Genomic DNA, 22,046 nt, shown 5'->3' with positions numbered 1-22,046 from the left:
CAGGGTCTAATGGCTATTGATTGTCCTTATACTGGCATTGTGGACTATCGGCAGGTGGCTTTGTCATTTGCCCAGGATTTCCAAGAAGCAGGTGGCTGTGTTTTGACCAATTTTGAAGTAGAAGATATTGAAATGGCTAAAGAAAGTCCTTCAAGAAGTAAAGATGGTAAGCTATCCTTGTCTTTTCTTTTGAATACTGATTTCTAAACAAACTCGGGACTGTTTTTGGCTAGGGTAGCGCTGATAAGAGGGCCACCAGAAGCTAGGCTACAGTAGGGCACAGAGCTGGAGGCAGGTACAGAAGGGGTGAGGGTGAGACCGGATATGGGAGAACTGGGACTTCTGGTGAGTCTTGTGCTGGTAGAACTAGGCACTGATGGGACACTTCTGACTGGTGCTAAAACCCGAACTGCCAAGGCTGTTTATGGAAAATTAGCCCTCAAACACTTCCCTATCCAGTAGGTTAGAGTCAGAATCCCCTGGGAATGCTTGTTAAAAATGCAGATTTTAGCATCACCCAGTCTTACTGAATCAGACTGTCTGGGGATAGGGCATGACTCAGCCATTCTGAACTCCCCCTCCACCCCACCCAGTTCCTCCATCATAGCCTGTACTTAGAGTTTGTTTTGTTTTGCTTTGGGGACAAATTTTTGTTTAAAACCAAATGAATTAGTTTTTAAGCCTTAAATTCGTTGTTGGGAAATTTGAAGGAGAAAAAAAGTAGTGCTCAGTTTATTCTTCAGTGACAGGGTTTTAAGGAGATCTGGGCTATCTGAGTCATTCTCCCAGTGTCCTTTTAAATTCTAAGATGATGAGCAAAATTGTTAAATGAGATTGTTAGACAGGTAGCATAATCAATCAAATCTATGATATAAGTAAGTAGATCATATGTTTTACCTGCTGTACATATGCTTTATAGGTCTTTGAGATCACATGTATCTGATTGGGAACTAATTTTATAAATAGTTTATCATTGGAAATTTTGTGTTGTGATAACGCTTGCTTCTCTATACAACTTAGAATCTGCAAGGATTCAGATAACCAAGACTTGAACAACAAGTGTCATAGCATTAGTGTCCTGTGGGAAGATGCATACTGATTTATGATGACCCATTTTATAGCCTGTTTTCTAGGATTGCAGTTCACGGAAAAGCTAGGACTGCCTATTTTGGAGCTGGGGTGGGCATGGTTTATAAGTATAGATTAAATGAATTAAAATAAAATATGCTAAAAACAGGCCAGAGTTTTGTATATTGTCAAATATGAACTAGTTTAATCTTGTTACTTGGTAAAAAACTTTAGAATGAAAAGTAGGGGGCAATAATGGTTATGACAGAGACAATCCTTTAAATTTATTACTAGAATAATATTTCATTTAATGTAGGCTTTCTTTTGCTAAAAATAAATCTTTCACTAATTTTTTTTCAGGGATGAAATACCCAATTGTTATAAGGAATACAAAGGTAAAGATTCTTAAGCAAAACTACTTTCATCTACTTTATCTACTGTCATCTCCTTTCTTAAAAAGTTGAATTAACCACAGTGCTGTATTTTATGTCATTGAGTGAAATTTGTCTAATGTAAAAGTTATTCAGAGAGAAATCCTTTGAGAGCAGTGTAACAGCTTTCATTCTAAGAAGGCTTTCAACTTGGAAATGTCTTCATGAAGTGATTGTGCCAGCAAAGGATAGGATTATAAGCACTTAGAGTAATAAAAACTGATAGTTTATTGCTCTGCCTACTTATCTACATTAACTTATTAACTGTCTGCTAATGAGAAGACTTTGGGGGCAGGGAGCAGGTTGTGCAGTGAGAGATGGACTGCTTTTCTTCATCTTCTCATAGTCTAAAACAAGAATTATTGAATGGCATAGAAGCATTTCGTTAGCTGTATGTTCACTGAATGGTCAGAGTTCAGTCAGGAGAGTAGAGTCATCAATGAGTACATTATAGGAATTAGGCCTTACACAATTTTTAAACATATTTGTTTATTTATTTTGGCTGTGCTGGGTCTTAGTTGCGGCACGCGGGATCTTCACTGTGGCATGCGGACTCTTAGTTGTGGCATGCATGCGGGATCTAGTTGCCTGACCAGGGATCGAACCTGGGCCCCCTGAATTGGGAGCGTGGAGTCTTCCCCACTGGACCACCAGGGAAGTCCCCTTACACAATTTTTAAAGGATCTGGGGACGTGCGGGTTCAGAAGGGGAGCTGGTAGATCAGAGGCATCTCCAGCCTGTCTGAGAAGCCACGTGTGTCTAGCTGCTGAAGTGGGAATGCAAGCAGGAAGCTCATGAGGAGATATGGGGAGCTCTTGCCTCTGTCTCTACCCAAGCAGCGGGCTGGAGCAGTGCTTGATCAGTAGGATCGGTAGTTGGGAAGCTGAATGTGGAGCTGTAATTTACTCTGCAGTGGGTGTTTGTCACTTCATTGGACTAGAATGACCTTCAGAGAATAGTGGGTGCTGTTGTACTTCTGCCTGCCAAACCATATGCAATTCCTGTTTGGTCAGCTTTAAGCTGGAACCGTATAGGGAAGCATTGTCGTTCCCAGCTTAACCAGATCGACACAGTATAACCCCCTGCAGTCCATCCCTTTTCAACTTGGCATCCGTTCACACCCCTTATAACCATATTTAACTTCCAAATAAAGAGAGTAGAAAAATTATGCTTCCATCCACAAGGTGCAACTATCTTCCATACACCTGAAGACATGCTTACTCTCCAAAAAAGATACGAAGTCTACTTTATTGATCATGAATGTTCATTTCTTTTCTAGCTGAGTCACTCTCCCCCTTTGAGATCCTGCAACTTAAATACTGAGATAAAAGGTTAACCACAATTCAAGCGTCTTATATTAAATCAGTAGTTCTCAACTGGAGGCAGTTTCTCCTCCTAGGAGACATTTGGCAATGTCTGGAGACGTTTTTATTGTCACATCTAGTAGAAGGGGGGCAATGCTACTGGCATTTAGTGGGTAGAGGCCAGGGATTCTGCTAAACATCCTACAATATGAGAGACAGGCCCCCAGAACAAAGAGGTATCTGGCCCCAAATGTCGATAGTACTGAAGTTGAGGTGTTACACAATAGGGAAGTGACAGAGATGGGTGTGTCAGTCGTCTAGGGCTGCCTTAACAGAACACCACAGACGGGGTGGCTTTAACAACAGAAATTTATCTTTTCACAGCTCTGGAGGCTAGAAATCTAGGGTCAAGGTGCCGTCAGGGTTGGCTTCTGATGAGATCTCTCTTCTCAGCTTGTGGACGACTGCCTTCACACTATGTCCTTACGTGGCCTTTTCTCCGTGCGTGCACATGTGCAGAGAAAGAGCGGGAGAGAGCAACCTCTGGTATCTCTTTGTCTTATAAGAACACCATTCCTATTAGATTAGGGCTCTGCTTTTGTGACCTTATTTAACCTTAATTACCTCCCTACACGTCCTGTCTCCAAATACAGTCTCGTTGGGCGTTAGGACTTCAACGTATGAATTTGGGGAAGACACAATTCAGTCCATAATAATGAGGATAAAGAAATAATTGGGTAATTTATAGACAAATATATTTATTTCAAAATAAGGAAGAAATACCCATAGCCACTACACTCCTCATTTCTGTCACCAGTCATGTGGTCATAGCTGATATTTATAATTTCCTTCTTCCACTACTCATTCTATAGTCCCTTTGCCCTTGGCAAGCATCTCAGCTGGTCATGGTTCCTAGTTTGGTGGGGTAACTCAAACTTTCATTCCTGAAGTGTCTGTGCCATTAGCAGCCCTGCCTGTTTTGGGTTGTGGTACTTTGCATTAACTTTTATAATAATACATGGGAAAATTAAGACATGTCCCAGGAGAGCTACATTCCAGACGTACTCCTCTTTATCATCCCTGAGCCCTCTATGTGGTAGCAACTCAGTTTCTCCTTGAGAGTCAGAATCAATTACCCCACTCAGTACAGTAATCCCCTCTGCCTATTGATTCACTGGCAGGGGGAACCCGAAGTGGCCAAGTATTGCAGTATCAATTTCTAACTTAATGCAACCATTGCTTATTCTCTAATGGAAGCGTTTTTCCCTTGGGAACTAAGACCTCTAGACCATCAGAGCCAAAAGTTGTAGGGATAGGAAGCAAAAAATTTTACTGTAATAGTAAGGAGCTACTCCCATTTTCTACCTCTTGATTTCCAGGCCTGTGAATCCTGGCTATGGGAGAAACAACACCATATATTAGTCACTGGTTTAGAGCATGTAGAGAATCCTGGAAGACATTGCCCCAGGCCTGTAGGTGTTGCCAGCCAACTAGTGCTGTTATTGAATCTTCAAAAGCCCATTCTACTTTTTGTCACCCAGCAGCTTCAGGATTGTGGGGAAAATGATAAAATCAGTGCATTACACAAGCATGAGCCTATTGTTATGCTTCATTTCCTGTAAAATAATCTCACTGATCAGAAGTAATTCTTCTAAGTAAAATACCATAACAGTGAATAAGGCACCCTATAAGTTCACAGATGGTGGTTTCCATAGAAGCATTGTGGGCAGGGAAGACAAATTTGTATCCAGAGCAAGTGTCTATTCCAGTGAGCAATGAGTGCTGCCTTTGGTTTTTGATTGAAGTGGTCCAGGGACCATATCAGTGGCTCTGTTGATTCCGCTGTTGGCAGACTGAACATTCAGCAGTGGCTGTAAACAGATCAGCTTTGGTGAGTAAGTGCATGTTGCTGAACCCTTGCATTACCTCCTTGCTGCCATAAACATTTAGTTCATGAAGCCATTGGGTGAGGACAGGGGTGCCTGGGGAAAGAGGCTAGCTAACGTCCACAGAGCAGGTCATCTTGTCTACTGATTATTAAAATCTTCCTCTTCCATGATCACTCTTTAGTGAACATTCATATAGTACTCAAATATCTTTTTTTATCTGAGCCTGTTTGGAGAGGTCCATTCGCATACCTTTTCTCCAGAGCTCTCTTTTCTGACCATCCAGCAAACCATTAGTCATTGCATATGAAGCAGTGTAAATCCATACTTCTAGCCATCTCTCCTTCTAGGTAAGATAAATAACCAAGTATGATGTTCAGTGTTCTGCCCCCTGGGAAGATTTCCCTTCACTACAGTTCTTCAGGGCCACTCCCGACTGGGGCTCTGGTGCTGTAGCTATTCATTTTCAAGTGATGCCAGAATGTTGTGCAGAACCATTTGTAAACCAGGCCTGTATTTTTTTCTTCCTTGGTCAGCCGATCACAGAGAACTTTCCATGGGGCCATGGGGGCAGGCTGAGAGGGAGGAGGTGATTTAGCAGTAGAGGTCATGGGAATTTGAGCCACTTGCCTGCACAACTTATGTGTGCCTACAGGACCTATACAACCCTTATCTTGTATATTCCACTTCCTCTTGATGACAGAGTGCTGTGTACACACCCAATTTTACGGCTTGGTGAGTCAGACAATACCTAGTTCATAATGGGTAGTTCACATGGTTACTTGGTGACCTGTGGTCGGGTGTTGAGTCAAAGGCAGAAGCACTTTCTCAAAAGGAGGCTAATTACCTGCAGAGGATGGTATAACTTTCCTCCAAAATCCTAAGGTTCTGTACTGTGATTCCACCTCTAGGGGCCTACCACAGTCTCCATAAAACATCACTGTCGGCCACACACTTCAGTTACCATCAGAGCTGCTGGATCATGTGGCCCAAGTGGCAGAGCAACCAGGGTCTCCATTCAAAAAAGGATGAAAAAGCAGAATGGTTGGCAGCGGTGGGAAGTGCAGGCCTGGTGTGGAGGAGCAACAGTGTGAAAAAACATTTGATGTGAAGGAGGAGTAAATCCTGTAAAGCTGATGTCTCCAGTGACTTTAGAAAAGAAGTAGAAAATCATCATAAGCTTTCTCTGCCTGAAGATTTCCTTTTTTATATATAAATTATTTTATTTATTTATTTTTGGCTGTGTTGGGTCTTTGTTGCTGCACGCAGGCTTTCTCTAGTGAGTGGGGGCTACTCTTCATTGTGGTGCGTGGGCTGCTCATTGCGGTGGCTTCTCTTGTTATGGAGCATGGGCTCTAGGCGCGCAGGCTTCAGTAGTTGTGGCACGTGGGTTCAGTAGTTGTGGCTCGCAGGCTCTAGAGCACAGGCTCAGTAGTTGTGGCGCACGGGCTTAGTTGCTCCGCGGCATGTGGGATCTTCCCAGACCAGGGATCGAACCCGTGTCCCCTGCATTGGCAGGCGGATTCTTAACCACTGCGCCACCAGGGAAGCCCTGCCTGAAGATTTCTATCACTTCTGGAATTTCTGTGAAGAACTTGATCCTGAGAAGTCGGCTGATTCACTTTTCTGCAAGCCTCGGCCTTCGATTAGTGGGTCTTTGCGAAGTATAAAATGAACAAAAAATTAGCAAGCCCAATATTAACCTTCACTGGAGATTTTACTATGACCTTCCTGAGTTCCAGACTGTTATTACTGGAGATTAATAAAATTCAGTTCCACATGGGGTATTTCAGGGAGTCTCCTGATGAACCTCCTGTATATGCTGGTACAGATGGAGCAAAGAAAAATTGTTTAATTGATCAAAATGGAGATAATGTGTTTGCTGCAGTCAAATTTGTTTTGATGAAAAACTTAAGTAACATAAAAAGAAAACTAGTCTCTTGAAAAACATAGATGAAAACTGCACAGAAGAGGCCAGAGCACTGGGTTACTCATTGGAACAGAGAACCATGAAGATGAAACAGAGAGATAAGAAAGTCAAGACAAAGACTTTTCATGATGCAGGCTTTGTCGTCCCAGTAGATGAAAATGATGCTGAGTACAGAGAGCTCCCTGAAACAGATGCCAACTTCAAGGGAATTTGCAAGACAGTTGTTGAAGCACAAAGTGATGAGGGGAGACTAAAAGCTTTTGCTCTCATTCAGTGATGACTTTTGTGCAGTTTGCTAGTGATGAATGGGATTATGGGATGGGGCTTAAGTGGGAATGGACTTCCTTGTTATGGTTTGCAGCATGAATGAAAATTGGCTTTCTTTGGTGTATAATACTTTAAAGCATTAATATTAAACCTGTGATTTTTGTTTTTAAGTAGTACATAAAATAAACTGATGGAAACGTTTACTAAAAACTTTTATAAAGCTAAAAAAAAAAAAAAAAGATTAAAAGTCTGCTTCTGCCCCTGCCCTCATCTAAGGAACATTTTCACTAGAGTACAGAATCATGTGATGCAGGGGCCTATGGGTTACCAGTGGTTAGGTATTTCACCCACATTTGCTATAGTTGTTGCTTTTATTTTGACATTTTCTTTTAGTATAGTTAAATAATATAATTTAAAATATAATTTTAATATATATTTTAAATTATAAAATATAATTTAAAATGTTGAGGAACTTCCCTCATGGCACAGTGGATAAGAATCCGCCTGCCAATGCAGGGGACATGGGTTCGATCCCTGGTTCAGGACGATCCCACACGCCGCGGAGCAACTAAGCCCGTGCACCACAACTACTGAGCCTGTGCTCTAGAGCCTGTGAGCCACAACTACTGAGCCCATGAGCCACAACTACTGAAGCCTGCTCACCTAGAGCCCGTGCTCCACAAGAAAAGCCACCGCAATGAGAAGCCCATGCACCGCAACGAAGAGTAGCCCCCACTCGCTGCAACTAGAGAAAGCCCGCGTGCAGCAACGAAGGCCCAACGCAGCCAAAAATCAGGTAAACTTAAATCTTTTTTTTTTTTTAACTTAAATCTTTAAAAAAATTAAAAATAAATTAAAAAAATAAATAACTGGAATTGTTTAAAAAAATGAAAAAATAAAAGTTTGAGTCAACTTATCAAGTTGAACATCTATGCTTTTATGACAGGTTAAAAGAAAATGAATTTTTAAAATAAACTTTTGGGGAGAGGATTTGCAAACTAAAGATTTATAGATTGCATATGGGGAAAAAGTCTTTCACTTATGAAATAGCAATAGTAATGCATAGTTTATTTTTTTAAAGAAATTTATGTTTGAACAAATAATTCAATGTAAATTCAAAATGTCCATTTTGGGTGTGAAATTAATGTGTTATTGAATTTAATAATTGTTTCGTGTATAGCATAAACTAATTTCAGAGATGTATGACAGTTTTTAATCATTTTTTTCTTCAGAATTGTTCCTTGAGCTTTTAAGAGAGAACTTCTAGGTTATTGCATTCTCGTACCATTCTATAAATTCTCTTATCTTTACATTTATAAAGCTCCTCTTCATTTTATGTTGTAAGAACAAAGAATTGCTGACCTTTAAAGCAGTAACTAGAAGATTTATATCACATAAAGAATTTTTTTGTACTTCTAGTATATAACTCTAGATGAACAGGAAAGATTCCAACCTACTTTTGTTTTTGTTGACATGGTCCTTTGACTTCAAGCATCTTAAAACTTTCATGGTTTAGTCTAGCTAATTTGAATTCACTACAAAGAAGTTTCATCTGATTTTTATCATCAGTGTGACTTGTATAACTCTTGAAAAGATGCTTATCTTGGTAGCTTAGCAAAAATAGGATGCACACAGAGATAAAATAAAGCTGAATCAGTAAGGGCTACAAAGAAAGAAAGAACGTTGAGGCAGGTGAGAACTCCAAGGCTTCAGAAATAGGTCCTCGGGGAAGGAGATGTAGGAACGAATTACCTCAAGCAAGAAGGTGTTAGTTGTCTCCTCTGTAAGAAATAAAGGGATAGATATTAGAGTGTGGTGGTGAATTAGGGTTAAATGAAATCATTTAGGAAATAGAGTTGCAAATTGGCTAACCCTGGCAGAGTAAAGCTAAAAATATGCAGATGATAATCACAAAATAAAATTTATGAGAAAACACAGCCTAAGATTAGCAGTCTCCTAGTCATTAAAGCAAACCTTGACTGTAGTGTGCCTTCTCAGTAAATGTGGGTTGAATGAATGAGTTTTTGAAAGTAGCCTCAGTTTGCAAAGTAGATACTGATCAGGAAGCAGAAATTGGTTGGTGGGTAGGTTACAGTTGGAATTGTGCAAGGTTATTGAGTAACAAGATCAATTACTCCTAGGTAAGACAGGAGAAGCTATCTGAAATACAAAGGAAGCCAAATTGGTTGGGGCCACCTAAATGAAGTTTGCTACTTCATGCAACAAGTAGTTAAGTTCCGTGCTAGGTCTTAGTAAAATCCGGGTGTATGTGTGTGTGGCTTGTTAGGTATCCTCACTAGGTCAACCACTATATCTCTAGATTAAAGTGCAAAATTTAAGGTGCATCCTCTTGTGTGTCACTGCCCTAAGTTCCTACCTGCCACCTAAATGCTGAAGAACTTATTTTGCTGATACTTGTATTTAATTTTCTCTTTTAAAAGGAATAAAAAGAAAGAAGTCCATATCTGTGCCCTTATTGTTTTTTCTATCATCTATCCGCCCTCTCCCTCTCCCCCTCCTCCACCTAATCTTTCTACTTCCCACAAGTCACTGTTCTTTTCTCTTGCACTAGGGAGAGGAGGTTCGATGTCAGTATGTTGTGACATGTGCAGGACTTTACTCAGATCGTATTTCCGAGTTGAGCGGCTGCAATCCCAATCCGCGAATTGTACCATTCCGGGGAGATTACCTGCTCTTGAAACCAGAAAAACGCTATCTTGTAAAAGGGAATATTTATCCAGTAGGTAGTGATGCTTCTGCCTTCTCAAGATGGTTGTGGGCAAAAAGGGGAATGAAACAAAAACTTTTCCCAGGGTGAGAAGTAAGATATTTTGAAGGGCTTTTGGTGCAATCATTCCACCTGTTTCTCTTGTGGTTGAATCCCCAAATCTTTATTCCAATATCATAGTCATTAAATTATAATGACTTGCCCACAAGTACAGGAAAGCTTGAGTGCACCATGGGAAGGGCTGTGAAGAAAGAACCCAATTCTTCCACTTCTCTGGTGGAAGGCGTACTCATAACAGAACTTTTCCTTGTAGCATGCCCAGATGCCAACCCTCTTTCTCAGTTCACTGTCTATAAGTGCAGAAAAGGGGATTTGGCCACTGTGTAGTTTCATGGTGTAGAGAAGACAGAGCCGTTTAAATGAAAAGCTCATTCTCCTGTCTGGAACTGCTAGGTTGAACAACCAGTATTCAGCTATTTAATGTTTTTGACCTTGCCAAAACTTCCATTTCATCTGTTCCAAGTATTGCATTCCCACTTTACGAAAGCCTGTGCTATGAAGGTGTGTTTTTTTCCAGCAGCTCTGATTTTATTTGCCACCCACATATATCCCTACTTGGGGAGGGTGGAGGTGGGGAATAACCTAAAGTAGGACAGTTGTTTTTTTTTCTTTACCCAGAAAGAGGAATAGATGGGACAATGTGCCTTATTGTCATAGCATCGGGTTTCCTGTGTGGCATTTCTAGGCAGAAGCATGTAAATAGAAAAGTATTATCTGAGTACAGATCAAAAGTAATGCAAATCAGATGCATGGGAAGAAAGTGTTTTATATTACCAGTTGAATGTTTGCATGTGTAATAAAATGCAGTATGAAATGGGGCTGATAGTCCTTTGCTCTGTTAAATCCATAGGTCCCAGATAGCCGATTTCCTTTCCTAGGAGTTCACTTCACACCAAGGATGGACGGCAGTATTTGGCTAGGGCCGAATGCAGTTCTTGCCTTTAAACGAGAGGGTTACAGACCCTTTGACTTCAGTGGCAGAGATATTATGGATATAATTATCAAGAGGTAACTTTATTTCCTTAAAAAAAATGATTTTATGTGCTTTTATTTTTAATATGGGAATTTTTTCTTTCTTGATATTCTGTTTATTGGATAAATCTTCACATTTGTGATTGGTATATTGGTTTTTTAATTAATCCAAAGTAAGAGCTTTGTGGAATAAGCATAACATTTTAACTACTTCAAGAACACTCTAATGAGCCAGGGTGATGTCTTGGTTAAAAAGAACAAGACCAAGAGCCAAGAGCGATCACACATCTGAGAATCCAGATCTTGTTTTGCTAACCTTCTAGCTGAGCTTGAAAAAAAAACAAGTTTCTCTCAAAATCAGTAGATGGTTTACTTTGATAAGATCATTTCAGGCCAGTCACCATGATTTTGAAAACCTCTGGAGAAACTGCTGATAAGCAAGATTGTTTCTTTTTGTGGAAGACTAACAATACTGCTGTGTTGACCTGGAATGCAGATTGTTTACTATTGTAAGAAATAACTCAGTGAAGTGTTTTGTCCTTTTAGCACTGTTGCTCTCTAGAGGGTTTCACATCATCAAAATCACTAGAAAGCTTTTAAAGCTATACTTGAGTTTTACCCTGCACAGATTCTGAAACAGTTTTAGGATGTGGCTTCCTAGCACGTATGCTTGTAAAAATACAAGATGTGCATAGGTTCCCCAGAGTCTCACTTGAGAATCACTACTAGAGCATCTTACCTCTGGCTGACTAAAGAAAAGTAGGGTAAATATCCCACATGTTTAATGCCATGATTTAAAGATCTGTAATGCCTTTTAGGTGTGTTTTGAAAGCATGTAACATTGCATTAGAAAGCCTTGATGTTGGCAGGCTTTATCCTAGTTTGAAACCAGCATTCCCTGGGAATTTGAGTTTGAATGGTGTTTACTTTTAGAGTTTGGAAGGTATCCCTTTGATGAAGTTTCCTTCTTATGTAGGCCAAAAGCTGATTTTCTTTTAATATGTGGTTTTTCTGACTTTGCATAGATTTCTGTGATGCTACACCCCACCCCCAAATCTAATAGTTGTAAAGGTGTTGTATGATAATAAAGAATTCCTTTCTCTCGTAAAGATTTTATTTTCTTTGCTTTCAGTGGCTTGATTAAACTGGTGTTCCAGAACTTTTCCTATGGAGTTAATGAAATGTACAAAGCCTGTTTTCTCAGTGCAACAGTGAAGCACCTTCAAAAGTTTATCCCTGAAATTACTGTCAGTGACATACTTAGGTAAGGAAAAGCCATAAGGGTTGTAAATACAGTCATGTCCTAGGTGAACTTGGGAGGTGGGTCTGACTTGGTGATTTGTAAGCACACTTTCAATCAGTGTGTCCACTGAATTTTTGTGTGCTCTCTCTTTCCCAGCAAGCTGTTCATTCCCCTTGCAGTTTGGGCATTGTTGCATCATGGCTCTTAGTGCTTGAACTAGGTCCATTTATGGTTATCTGGACTACCTTACAGCATTAAGCTGAAATCTCCATTGCAGTTGTGTTATGATGCCACCTTCACCTTTGTGTCTAGCTATCACTCATGATGAACATCTCACCTGAAGTTTTTAAAATCTCCCTGGCCACTTACTCTTGTGATTCCAAAGCCTTCTGACTTTTAATTCTGTATAAGATTATTGATCACCATGTTACCAAATTAGGTAATAAGCATATTAAAACATTATACTTTGATTGATTCTTAAAAGCTTTTAGAAACATACTCATACCTGGCATCTTACCTTGCTTCCTCTCTACTTATTTTGTTCTTTCTTGGATCCTACTTCCCTCAAGGACTATTTGCAGAACAGAAGTGGGAAATAGTATGGTAGCAATCAGTCTAAGTCCTTGCTATGGGGGTGTGGGGCAAAGGAAGGATTACTTTAAAAAAATGTTTTTTTCTTAAAGATAAAAGGCTTTCTGGACTTGATCTATACCTTGTCCTAAATACCACACAAGCCTATTTTCTTTTTGGTGGTATTTTTAGGGTGTTCATCTTTTTCCCTGAACCAGCCATTTGTTAGGCCTAATCAGCAGTGGTCTTTGAGAGCCTCTCCTCCCTGAATCCATCTGGCAATGAATCTCTAGAGCACTAAGTGTCTGTCTGCTCAGTAACAGCTGCTGAACTTGCCTGGTGTAAAATATCAGCAGCTCCACTCTGTATCTGGGAAGAGGGCAATAATCAGGTCAGCTGTCTCCCTCAGGGGAGCCTCCTGGTCTAAATCTGATTCTCATGTATCATTCTCAGACCAGCCTCTTTGAATCCTTAGAAGAACTATTAAAACCCAGCTAATGTTTTTAACTCTTATCTCTCTCACCCCTCTACTCACCTTCTGAAATAGAAGGGATAAAAATATCTAGGCTTTATGTTCTTTCACTCACCTATAAATGAAGGCTTTTATGTTTTCAGTGGTCTGCTTAGCAGACTTATGTTTTATATCTGAAAATAGATTGGTCAAATCTAGTATCTTTTACTGCTGTTAATATTCCTTGGAAAACACAATAGGTGGGCATAGTGAATTCTGTGTATAAATAGTTGCAGTGAATTCACTACCCAGATTTGATTACCACTCTTTTGTAGAAGCCTGAGGAAAACTCTTTAGACCAGTGGATTTCACGTGGTAGAACTGAACCTTGGGGCTTGTGGGTTTTGGTGAATACGCTTGTCTCTGGGTGGAAAGGTGTGAATTTCAGTTACCAGTTTCATTACCAGGTAGTAGAAAAGGGCACACAACACTGTAGGCAGGTGCATTTGGGGACAAATTCAACCCAGTCACAGATGAGTTTCTCTCTGAAGATAGAGAAGCTGAACATATTCAGCAATTCCATTTGATTCCTGTAGCTCTTAAATGTAGGAAATTATCAGTAACAAAAAGAAAATTGTAGAAGATATGTTTGATACTATTTATATGTTTATACTGTGTATGTATATGGATTGCACATGTAATGTGAAAATAAAAACAAACATGAGAGTGATAAACACCTAATTAAGGAGAGTGTTTGTCTCCGGGGAGACAAGAGAATGGGATACAGAGAGTTTGACAGGGGGCTTCTGTCATATCTATAATGCTTATTTCTTAAGCTGTTTGGTAAAAAAAGAAAAAAATGGTGTTCATTATGTTTTCCTCTGTACCTTGTTATATGCCTAGAATCTTAAATAATAATAATACAAAAAAATAAGATCAATAGACTTCCCCACATTTTGAAGCCCAAGTCCTGTTTGCAACCAGTATAACACCATAAGTGCTCTATCATTAATATTGGGGAAGAAGCATATTAGGCAGTTCTGGGTAGTAAAAAAGAACCAAAGCAACACTTTTAGTGGGATGTTTAGCTCAAGATGGTGTCCTTTAGTTGCAGTAGCTACCAAAGGGGATCCAGTTTGACTTCTCATTGCCCAGCCAGAGTATCTTGGGCAATAACTTACCAGTGAACATTAGATTGGAATGTAAAGTTATAACCTGTCAAATGTATGCATTAGGTATACAAACTTCTCATTATTAAATGATGATCTCTGAGGTTCCTAATTTTAGCTCTAAAGTCCTTTAATTTGTTCTGTGATTGATTTTAACATGGTAATCTAACAGTAGTTTGTATCTGTTAGCATTGTAAGGATGTAAAATATGACGACATATTTGCCAAGATCTCCTCTTTTTCCCATACTTCATTTTGAAAATATCTTCTTGGGGGAATTCTGTAGTAAATTTTCAGGCAAGATGTTTTCATTGTAAGTGATAGCTAAAGACTACACTATTGTGAAATGCGAGGGTAAAAGCCAAAAATCCTGCAATAAAGGTGATCTAGACCCTTTTGCAAAAAAGGGTTTCTCATTCTTGGTACTGTTGACATTTGGGGCCAAATAATTCTTTATTGTGGGGGACTGTCCAGTTCACTGTAGAATGTTTAACAGCATCCCTGGACTCTACCCACTAGATGCCAGCAGTACTCCCCTAGTATGACAACCAAAAATGTCTCCAGACATTGCCAAATACCCTCTAGGGGGCAAAATCTCCCCTGTTTGAGAGCTACTAGTCTAGAGAATTTGGTAACCCTCACACTACAAAATACTAATAAGAGAGTCTGGAGAAAATACAATAAAAATCCCTTGAAATACTTATAGCTGAGAGTGCAAGAAAATAAGGGCATCCCAGAAACGAAAACAGAGAGGAAGTTGAATACCCAAGAACTAAGAGGAATTAGTGCTGATGCTGACCTGGAAAGGTGGGGAGGATTTTCTGATTTTGATGTAAATATAACTGAGTTTTGTTTTTAATTGGTATGTGATTTACAGATAATAAAATATGCAGATCTTGAGTGCTCAATGAAGTTTGGAAATTGTATAAACTCATGTATCCACCACATAAATCAAGATATAAAACATTAGGGACTTATATTTTAATTGCTACTCAAGTGCTGGAAAGGAAGCCTTGGGTCTGTAAAAGGTAAAAAGTTGGAACTGAGATCCCTTTGTAAAACCAGGGACTCTGGAAGGGCTATACCCTCAGTGAAAAGGAAGTCTAGGAAAAAAATCTCCTAAAAATCTAGAACCCTGGGCCTTCCCTCACAAGTACTTGGAGTTTCAATTTGTACCACTAGTTTGATCTAGGAACTTTAAGCTGAGAAATGGATCTAGCTTAAAAAGTAGATCCATTCTTATTTGGATCCTGCTTCAGACTAACACTTCTCCCTCTCCCTCTCTCACTTTAAACAGATTAGAGTGAGTGAAAATCAGGGTAATTTGACCACACATTGAATATGGTTGATACTAAGCAGTTAGTAGTTTTGTATTATTATTAAGAATCCTTTTAAGAGAAATATACATTGAAGTGAAATGATATGCCGTCTGGGGTTTGCTTTAAAATAATCCAGTGGAGAGAGGTAGACAGAGTGGGGATATAGATGAAACAAGATTGGCTGTGTGTTGATTATTACTGAAACTGGGTGATACATACATGGGAGTTCCTTATACTGTTCATTTTACTTTTGTACATGTTTAAGATTTTCCATTAAAAAAAAAAAGGTGTTCCTAGAATGGTTATACACCTGGAGTGTCTGATAGAAGCAAATATAAAACCTCTGTGGAGGGACATAATTTCAACCCAACGCCCCCTGCTGAATAGGAACTCACCAGCAAAAGTTCCAAAGCACTATAAATGAGAGTAAGCAGATAGAATAAATACTAGAATTAGACCTCTAACAACTTTGGGTAATAGTAATATTAGAAACCATAAAATAAGTATGCTCCAATGAATTTTTAAAAAAAGGGAATGAAAACAACTGAAAAAGAATAATAATTTAAAAAATACCCTAGGCAAATTTAGAAACCAAGTAATCAGAATTTCTAGAAATGAAAAATATAGTTCTTACATTTTAAAACTCAAATGATTAAGTTAGACAGCTGGTTGGACCTCCCTTAAGAGAAAGTTAGTAAATTGGAAGGTAAATCTGAAGAATTTAGAGAACAATGTTGTAAGCTAAAGATGCATCATGTGCAAATTAAGACATGGAGAAGATGAGAAGATTCCAGCCTACATCTCATAGGAGTTCCAGAGAAGTTGAGAAGAGGCAATACTTTGAAGAGAAGTATTTGAGAATTTTCTGGAATGGACAAAAAGACATAAAATTCAAGATGCACAGTGAGTCCCATCTGAATTAAAAAACTAAATAGAAGAATGTAAATAGATTATATAACTTCCAAATAGTAGAGGAAGAAAAAAGAATGTAGAAAACTCAGTAAGTCAAGAAAGGAGGTGGGAAAACTTCAGAAAAAAAATCAGGTTAAATAGCATAAAATAATATAGTAGAAATCAAATATCAGAAATTATAATAAATGCAAATGTGCTTAACAGTTAAGACAGAGATTATCAGGTTGGATTTTAAAAATCCACCTATGTGTTAGGCAAATGCTTATTCAAAGAAAGATGAGTCCTAGGTTCATTTTAGATAAAAGACACTTCAAGGTAAAAAATTATTGTTAGAAATAAGGAGGGTCACTATAAACTTGTTGCATATGATAACAGAGCTATGAAATACAGAGAACAAAAACTGACATAACTGGAAGCAGAAATCAAATCTACAATTGTGGTGGGTGATTTTAAGACATGTCTGTTGATAGACGATAGCTCAAGCAGATAAAATATTAGATTTGAGGGGAATTCCCTGGTGGTCCAGTGGTTAGGACTGGGTTCACTGCTGGGGTCCAGGTTCAATCCATGGTCGGGAAGCTAAGATTCCCCACAAGGCACTCGGCATGGCCAAAAAAAAAAAAAAAATTAGATTTGAATAACACAATTAAAACACTTGATTTAGGGACTTCCCTGGCAGTCCAGTGGTTAAGACTCTGTGCTTCCAAGGAACTAACATCCCACGTGCCATGCGGCACGGCCAAAAACTTAAAAAACAAACAAACAAACAAAACCACTTGATTTAAGGGATGCATAGAACTCCGTCACCCCCGTTATAGAATACTCATGTTATTCAAGCCCTCACAGAACATTTACAAAGGCTCAAAATGGTCTAAGCCCTAAACCAGTTTGTCAACAAAATTCAAAAACTGGGCATGGAAAAACCATGTTCTCTTGTTGCAATCCAGTTTGGTTGAATATTAATAACAAAAATACACTTCCTTCACATTTGGAAATTAAGATGGAATGGTTGACTTGCCCTATATCACCACTCCCAATTTAAATATGCTCCTGTGAACTTCTGTTTTTAGATTAACAGTAGATCCCATGTGAGTTTTATAAAATACTAAATTGTCCTATTTGGAACTGGCCAAAGATGTCAGTTGTAGCCTGTCATAGCTGTTTTCTAGCCCACAGGATTATGCCTGCCACAGAATAATAAAGCAATAAATACAACACTTCTCAGAAGAATGAGTGCCGTTAGTTACATATTTACCTGTGGTTTCTAGACATATTTAAGGGTCTAGGGCTTGCATTTCTATTAAATTTAGCTACAAATACGGCAAAATATGTGGCTACAAATAGCATTAAACAGTTAAATATAGCTAAATTCACAAATATTAAATTTGCTGAATCATTTGTTCTTTCAGCTATTAAAATAGAATTTAAAAGTATTGAGAGTTAAATAATTAAAATTTTCTGTCCCTATTGAATACTTCCTATGTACACAAATCTAGACATGGGGGCAAAATAGGGCTGTTGTATAAGATTCAGTTCTGGCCCTGAAGATGTTTATGGTTTATTTTACCTGAAATTTCAAAATTATAATATTCATCTCAAGCTGAGATATTCTGAGGGGGAATGCCTATATGTAATCATGCAAAGAAAAACCCTGAAATTTCATTAAGTGCTGAATAGGGAGCATGAAGAATTTGGTAATTTAAACATGCCATGTTAAATAGTTACTTTAGTTTGAACTAAAGTGAGTTTCTTAGAAAAAGTTAATCTTCTATATTTTTTTTACAGTTTGGATTATAGGTTTTGAATACTTGGGCAGGAGTGTAGGGGATGTCGAGAACATAGTTGGTGTTTGTAAGAGGAATAAATAAATATAGACACATTTTTAACTGTAGTTAATCAGTATTAACTTCTATTTGCTTATAAAGAGTAAGGAGAATATACTAACTAAACCTTCATGGAGAGGAAAGTTTTTATTTTGAACACTCAACATGAGTAGCCAGTCATGCCACTGTGTGTCCCCTACATGTTGGCTTTCTGTGAGATAAAAGGAGAAAGAAAACTCATAGAGATGCTCACAACAGCAACAGGAGCATTATCCAAGAAAAGAGAGGAGAAATGCTGTTTTGATTGGTTGAGAGAAGCTACAAACACAGAATGTACAAAATAGACCATACACTGGCTAATAGGCTGTTATGTATTCTTACCCTAAGAAATTTCAGCTTCAGTCCCATTCTGTCTTTTTGTGCTCTATGTGTTGTATCAGATTCTTACTTGGAAATCCTTACAGCTCAAAAATCTCCTGTCCAGATTCCCTGCAGCCTTCTATATTACAGATTACTTTTATTACAGAACCTTTCACCCCTGTTGTTGTAATTCTTATTTATCTCTCTACAGATGAACTGTATAGCTATGTAACTTCAGGCAAGTTACTTAATCTCTCTATTTTCTTTGCTGTTAAATATAAACAGTATCAGCCTCTTAGAGTTGTTGTGAGGATTAAATGAGAGAATTCCTAGCATGGAGTAAGCACTTGGTAAAAAAATAGCTATTATTATCATGATCTCTCCTCAGCCAGGCTGAGGTCTTAGAGGGCAGTGCTCTCATATTGTTCTTTGTATCTTCCTCAGGTGCTTATCTGCATCGGCCCAGAATCAATAAAAAGTGTTTAATATTGTTGCTTGATTTCTTGAGTCTTGCTGGTGTGTATAAGGCAGCTGTTTGCAAACTGGATTTTCTTAAGCAGTTTCAGAGGAGGCGCTTTTGGACTCTAAAAATATTTTATCCAGATTTTATCTGTAAACTTTATTTTTAAAACTAAAAAAAAAAAAAAAAAAAAAAATCTAATTTGTAAACTCAAATGTTGTAAAACAGAACTTTTAATGTTAAAGGCTCTTACTGTATTAACATGCTGTTAATTCATTTTTGTGCTTTTCCTTTAATTAAGAGAGTGTGTCATTTCTCTTTAATTAATCGAAGGTTATCCTTATATTAAATGCTAAACGGTTAAAAATCAAAACAAACTACAGAGCCAGAATTTGCTGCCATTTGCAAATATTTTTTTCCATAACTTTTAATAGTGTACAACCAAAACAAAACATAAAAATACTTAGAATTCTGTAGCGCATGTAGGAATGTAGCTGACACACATAATTCTTGCTTTCTTTACTTTGTATTATCTTGCTTTCTATTCTAGTAACTGATTTTATAATAAATTCATTTTTTAAATTTAAATAAAAATACATCTATTCTAATTAAATATGGGTTTATCTGCTACTTTTGGAAAGAACCCATTTGTGTATTTTAGGGTAAGGATATATGCTTGACAGGCTACAACTGGCAGCCTTTGGCTAAACACAAACCTATTGGGTTTTCACATAATTGTGCGTTTAGAAGAATACTTTATTGCTTTAAGAATACTTTGAAACCACTGACACGTATGTAAAGTGTCCTGTCGCTTCTAGTCAGATGACTACCACTCTTGCTTTTGCAGAGGTCCAGCTGGAGTAAGAGCCCAAGCCCTGGATAGAGATGGAAATCTCGTAGAAGATTTTGTATTTGATGGAGGAGTTGGGGTTATTGGAAATCGCATTCTTCATGTGAGAAATGCACCTTCCCCTGCTGCCACTTCTTCCCTTGCAATTTCTGGAATGATTGCAGATGAAGTACAACAAAGATTTAAATTGTAAATAATGAAAGGAGCTAGGTATGCATTTTAATCTCCACATTCAGCAACAAGAATGTACTAACTACATTCTTTAAGTTTCATTTAAGAAAAATGGTTTAAAATGTCATTTTTAGGTATACCATTTAGATAACCACTGAATTTTTTTAATTATGTAATGTGGAAATAATAATTTTTTAAAGTCCATGCTCTTTAAAAAGGTACAGTTGTATCTGTCCTGAATTCTTGACTTTGTTAATGACCTGTCCTCACCAACCATGATCTAGAGATTTGGCTTTTTTGGAATTTCTGGGAACTACAGCATGAAAAAGTGATTATTCCCTTAACTTTTTGGCTTTATAATATCTAAGCTTTTTTATCTTTCCTAGACAAGAAAATATATTGTAGGTTGCAAACCTTTTAATTTTGAAGAGTCATAGAAAAGCTCACATCATTTAGAGCAACAGTATTTGTATTTGGGAATTTAAAATTGTTGATTCAAATACATGAAATTTCACATTTTGAAGTAGTTTGAATAAGATTCTATCTTAGCTACATTTGTAAGAAATAACTTTGCAAAAGAAACTCAAAGCATTTATTATTCCCAGTTTCTTTATAATTGACTTGGTCTGATGTCATCCCTAAATCTAAACAGCAGTCCACTCTGAGTATTTTACTTACTCTTCAGTCTTCTGTGGTTGAGAAACTAAAAGAACTTAGAATCCTGACACTGACACACAGAACTTTGTAATTTAAAATAGTATTTATCTCTTATATCTCTGTTCTTCAGTCATACCAAGGTTCTCAAATGTTGGCCAAGATCACTAATGATTCATGCCTACTTGACTTTTCCAGAATCCTATAAACCTTTATGAGGCTATTTCTTCATTTTGGGGAAATACCTAATTTTGAGGCATTCACTTTTGTACACCGCAAAAGTGCCTTACAATCATGTGTATTTCATGAGTATTTTAAATTGTTGCCCAGTGCCATACTGTATACTATGTACTATATATATATGTGTGTGTGTGTGGTATCTGTTGAAATGATTCTTGCAATTCAGAATGTTGGAAAATAGAAATATAAATGAAAATATGGTATAATATGGGGAAACTTACTGCAGAACCACCATTTAGGTGAGAAATTTTCATCCATTCCCTCACATATACTCTCTCTGGATTAATCTTCCAGTCTTCATTTTTTCTTTCCTCTCGTCTCTCCAAAACTGTGTGATGGATGAGTTAGAAAGATGAGCATTTTGGTTGATAGCAAAACTTACCAGTTTTCTTCCTTTTCACTTCAAGCCAATGATTACATTGATTGAGCTACCTCATCAATTAATTTGAAAGGCTACACATCATCAGCTCATGTTACAGAATAGCACATCTCAGGTGAATAGATTAGACAGTTCTTCAACACTTGGGATGAGAACACTGAAAGCAGTTGGAAAGTATTCACAGAGGAAACAAGCCCTAATGGTTCTTCATAACAACTGATTCCTCCAAGAAATGTGATACACAGGGTATTTTCTGTTTCATTGCAAGACTATTAAGAGATGGAAAATATTACAATTCTCTATTTCATTAACAGTAAGATTGCATATACACTAAGCTGTGAAAGACTGAAGTTATAAAAATAACTACCCTAATTAAAGCAACCCCCATTCCATTTGGGTCTTTACCCAAAAAAATACAAGTGAAAAAATTATTGAAAGCGCTTTGAATGTGTAGATTATTCTATTTGTAAAACGTTTTTATTTATGTCAATAGAGTTTTGTTGTGGAATAATGCTATAATATTTAAAAGTTTTGTGTATTTCTAAGAGAGAAGAATTGTATATTAATATTAAAAATATTTTAATGAGCTTTGGTGTTGTGAACATAATTTTTAGTTTCATAAAAACTCTTGATTCGATACTTACCTGGGAGGGGATATACCATGATCATGAAGGTGGTTTTCCCAGGGTGCAGCTCATGCATTGCACTCCGGATGTGCTGACCCCTGCAATTTCCCCAAATGTGGGAAACTTGGCTGCATGATTTGTGGTATTGGGGAACTGTGTTTGAGCTTTCCCCTG

At 37.8% G+C, this 22,046-nt stretch overlaps 1 protein-coding gene, 1 non-coding gene and 1 pseudogene across 3 annotated transcripts in view; all 3 read left to right on the top strand.

Moving 5' to 3' along the window:
• Window positions 1-21,832, top strand: part of L2HGDH (L-2-hydroxyglutarate dehydrogenase) — a 52,735-nt gene extending 30,903 nt beyond the window's left edge. Inside the window, exons 5-10 of one of the 2 annotated variants that reach the window (XM_007192818.2) lie at window positions 4-166; window positions 1,429-1,463; window positions 9,459-9,626; window positions 10,525-10,682; window positions 11,779-11,910; window positions 19,800-21,832. In XM_007192818.2, coding sequence (XP_007192880.1) covers window positions 4-166; window positions 1,429-1,463; window positions 9,459-9,626; window positions 10,525-10,682; window positions 11,779-11,910; window positions 19,800-19,995 — 852 coding nt within the window. In that variant the 3' untranslated portion in view covers window positions 19,996-21,832. The remainder of the gene's footprint in view (window positions 1-3; window positions 167-1,428; window positions 1,464-9,458; window positions 9,627-10,524; window positions 10,683-11,778; window positions 11,911-19,799) is intronic. The other variant, XM_007192819.2, reaches the window with a different exon arrangement.
• LOC103020290 (histone PARylation factor 1-like) lies at window positions 5,731-6,985 on the top strand (annotated as a pseudogene).
• Window positions 21,833-21,882: 50 nt separating the features above from the next.
• Window positions 21,883-22,046, top strand: LOC114239219 (U1 spliceosomal RNA). The gene has a single exon (XR_003624402.1). It is a non-coding gene; the product is annotated as a U1 spliceosomal RNA (small nuclear RNA).

Source organism: Balaenoptera acutorostrata, chromosome 3 (genome assembly GCF_949987535.1).
Source record: "Balaenoptera acutorostrata chromosome 3, mBalAcu1.1, whole genome shotgun sequence".
NCBI classification, from domain to species: Eukaryota; Metazoa; Chordata; class Mammalia; order Artiodactyla; family Balaenopteridae; genus Balaenoptera; species Balaenoptera acutorostrata.
This window is presented reverse-complemented; position numbering and strand designations above follow the sequence as displayed.